General features: G+C 41.8%; 1 protein-coding gene across 1 annotated transcript in view; it reads right to left on the bottom strand.

Moving 5' to 3' along the window:
• Nucleotides 1-2,257: 2,257 nt before the first annotated feature.
• Nucleotides 2,258-3,857, bottom strand: part of LOC105994128 (vomeronasal type-1 receptor 96-like) — an 80,860-nt gene continuing 79,260 nt past the window's right edge. The window contains exon 6 of the mRNA XM_013027558.1: nt 2,258-2,505. Coding sequence (XP_012883012.1) covers nt 2,258-2,505 — 248 coding nt within the window. The remainder of the gene's footprint in view (nt 2,506-3,857) is intronic.

Below are 3,857 nucleotides of genomic sequence, written 5' to 3'. Positions count from 1 at the left end.
TAAGGATTAATACATACTATCAGGGGAGCCAACTGTGTATAGCAACCGTGAACAGCAAGGAAAACAGGGGGAGTAGACTTCAAAAGAGGTTTAGTGTCCAGGCTGGGATAGGGGACTGGTGGAACATCAGATAATGACTGAAAGCATCAGATACTGAGTTCCAGTCCTGGTCTCTGACCAAAACATAGAATACAATAAAATACCCAATGTCCAGTGGGCTCAAGACTGAACAGCATCCCTCTTCCTCATGACACTTCTTCAGTATGTCCAGTGGTGATGGACGACGGGACCTGCAGGGATTTACTCTCTTCACAGCCCTATCTTGGAAGGTTTCTTTTGTTGTCTAAATCAGGACACTGATCTCCATTGTGCCATTGCCACACTGCTTGTCACAGAGTAGAGTCATGGAGATCACTGGATTGCAGAATATGTGTCATGGTGTTTATACATCTTTGTGTTGACTGCATCCTGATTGTTCTTGGTTGCCTCCTGTATTGTCACTGGCTACAATTTTGTTTGTCATTGGCTGCAAGATCCACTATTTTTTTTTTGCCTGACCTGGGGCTTGAACTCAGGACCTGGGCACTGTTCCTGGGATTCTTTTGCTCCAGGCTAGCACTGTACCTCTTGAACCATAGCACTATTTCTGGCTTTTCCTGTGATTAGTTGAAGTAAGAGTCTCACTAAGTTTTCTTCCCAGGGTGCTTAAGAACAGTCATGGCTTCTGACTAGCTAGGATTATGGGCATGAGCCACCTGTGCCTGGTTCTGGCTGTGTCCTTTGGCCACATGCTGTTTCTCGATGGCTAGATGCTGCTCTGTCATTTGAGAACCAGCATTCTTAGAGTGATTTAATAAAATTCCATATAATAAACAGCACTGTCATTAGGAAGGGAAAGCTAAGTAGAAATAGACTGTCTAGCTGCTGTCTTTATTAAAAAACAGAAATTATTTTTAATTTTAATAGTGTACTGGAAATGTATTTCTTTTATCCTACCAATAATGTTTTTTTTTGGGGGTGCATTTCTGGGTCTTGAACTCAGGGTCTGGACACTGTTCTCAGCTCTTCAGCTCACAGCAAGCACTCTACCACTTGAGCCACAGCACCACTTATGATTTTCTTAGTGGTTTATTGGAGATGAGTTTCAGGGAATTTTCTGACTGGGCTGGCTTTGAACTTTGATCCTTAGAACTCAGCCTCCTGAGTATGAAGGATTACGGCATGAGCCACCAATGCCTGGCTTGTTCCTGAGCTTCTTTGGTTCAAGGCTAGTACACTACCACTTGAGCCACTACAACACTTCTGTCTTTTTCTGTGTATGTGGTTCTGAGGAATTGAGATCAGGGCTTCTTGCATGCTAGGCAAGCACTCTACCACTAAGCCACATTTCCATCCCCCCTCCCATAATAGTTTAAACAACTAAGCCATATATACCTTTTTTTTGAGCTGGGCACTGGTGGCTCACCACTGTAACCCTAGCTACTCAGGAGGCTGAGATCTGAGGATCAAGATTCAAAGCCAGCTCAGGCAAGAAATGCTGTGAGACTCTAATCTCCAATTAACCACCAGAAAACCAGAGGTAGTGCTGTGGCTCTAGTGGTAGAGCACTAGCCTTGAGCTGAAGAGCTAATGGACAGCACCCAGGCCCAGAGTTCAGGCCCCATGACCGATTAAAAAAAAAAGATATGTATATATTTTTTCAAGGTAATATACAGAGTAGTTAGAGTTACATCAGTAAGTTAATTAATACATTTTTTGACAAACTTGTTACACTTTCCCTTCTTTTTCTGCAACTTTCTATCCCCCTCCCTCCTATCACATCACCCCCCAAAATTTGTACAGATCATTTCCAACATATTGTCTTCTGTATATTGATGTTGCATTGGCTCAGCCCTTGTCCTTTATCTCACCATTCTGTTGTTCCCCTTCGCTTCCCTAATTCAAATAAATGTATATGCAATACTATGGCACCAAACTCAAATACAGCAACAACAGGGGATATAAATATCAAATGTTTAGGAAAACATACTTCCTCAATGTTTAAGAATTTCAGCATGTCTGAAGTTGAATAAGACTTCAAGTGCTCAATACACACAGTTTATACACACAATTTTATTCCCCATGTACATTACTAAGAACTTCACTGCTTTTGAGCAAAAGTTCTGGCTGTCTAATTAGCCATTGAATGCTTTATGACAACTGGTACTTCCCATCAATGAAATGGAGAGTGTACATTTGGAAAGACTTTAATTATTCTTCATAGGGAAGAAAAGAGACAAGGCTTGGTAGCCTGATGATAAAAAACAACCATCACTTCCAGTGTTGGAATTTTCACTGCTGTGTAAAAGTAATAAAAGTCCATGATGTTGTTGGAGCAATAGAAGAACATGAAACAGCTGACCAACAGCAGGATGATGTGGGTGGCTGTGTTCTCGGTTGCTGGCTGCGAGGCAAGCCTGGAACTATGGAGGTGCTGGGCTGTCTTGTGGTGTTGGTAAGGAGGTCACCATATAGAGGCTGGTTATGATCATGAGGATTACAAACACAGTATCTCAAAATAAGAAGACAGAGATGCAATATCATAATCTATTGTCTTCTATCTGTTGAGAATGACAATATACATTGGAAAACCCAGAACCTGCAAGAGTAAAATTGCTTTTGGCTTTCATAACCTTAATGACCAGAACATAGATGAGTGTTATTGACAACCCAGAAGAAGAAAGAAGGGAAAAACCACACTGAAGACTTAGATTTAAGCCACACACACTGGAACAATGTTGTGCTGATAGAATGTGCTTGGGTAACTCTGAAGAGGTACACCACCACTTTGCAGCCCACACCGTCCAGAAAATGTTGGACTCCAAAAGATGCCATGATGTCTGGCAACATTGTGAAGGTGAGGTTCAAGATGTTGACCACAGGTGCAGGAAGATAGCGTTGATGGGCTTCTTCAGATGACGTTGGAATCAAAACACATACAGATAGAGTGTGGAGAGCAAGGAATTCTCATGACACCGATGCACAGCGGGGATATGAGGAAAAGCCCCCATATTGATTCACCAGAGAACACTGTGAATGGCATTGTAAGGTCTGATGTGTGGAGCAGCCAAACAGTTGATACCAGAATGAAAAATCAGTGCATTAGAGAATTGATCCATTCTAAATGGTTCTCCAGAAAGAATATGAGGAAGATGAAAATCAGTTTTAATCCCAGATCCCAGGGCTGGCTCTTGTGGAATGGAATTCCAAGGGCTCCTGAGGATCTTGGACGACAGAAACGAATGAGATTATAGAAGGGAAATCCTGGCTCACACAATGGGTCTTAGTGCCTTTGCTAGGTGAACTGTGGGCCATGGTACGCAGAAATTTGCATGGTGTAAGGAGTTTTCTAGGTCATCAGATTGTAGTGTGTGTGTGTGTGTGTGTGTTTGTGTGTGTATGTGTGTGTTCAGGAATCGCTGGGGCTTCATCTCACATCCTAAAAGCTTTCCCTGAGGTTTTTTTTGGTTTTGTTCAAGGCTAACATCTATACCTCCATCTTCATGGTGGTTTATTTGAGAATTAAGTCTTGCAGACTTTCCTGCTATGGCTTGCTTTTAATTGCCATCCTCAGATCTCAAATTCCTGAGTAGGTAAGACTGCAGACATGAGCCAACAGTTCTCAGTACAAAAATCCTATTTCAAAACACATTTTATCCATAATTTGGTAGAAAGGTAAGTTAGTTCAAACTCCAGAACCAGAAAAAAATGTCCGTAGTACCGTATTAAGTTTTCAGTTTCAACTCTTCTGGGAAAGAAATTCCAAAGAGGGGGAAATTACTGGGTAAGGAATCAAAATAAGCTTCAAAGTAGGTGTG

The sequence above is a fragment of the Dipodomys ordii genome, unplaced genomic scaffold (genome assembly GCF_000151885.1).
Source record: "Dipodomys ordii isolate 6190 unplaced genomic scaffold, Dord_2.0 Scaffold105, whole genome shotgun sequence".
NCBI classification, from domain to species: Eukaryota; Metazoa; Chordata; class Mammalia; order Rodentia; family Heteromyidae; genus Dipodomys; species Dipodomys ordii.
Note: the sequence above shows the minus strand (reverse complement) of the source record. Positions and strands in the feature narration are given on the sequence as shown.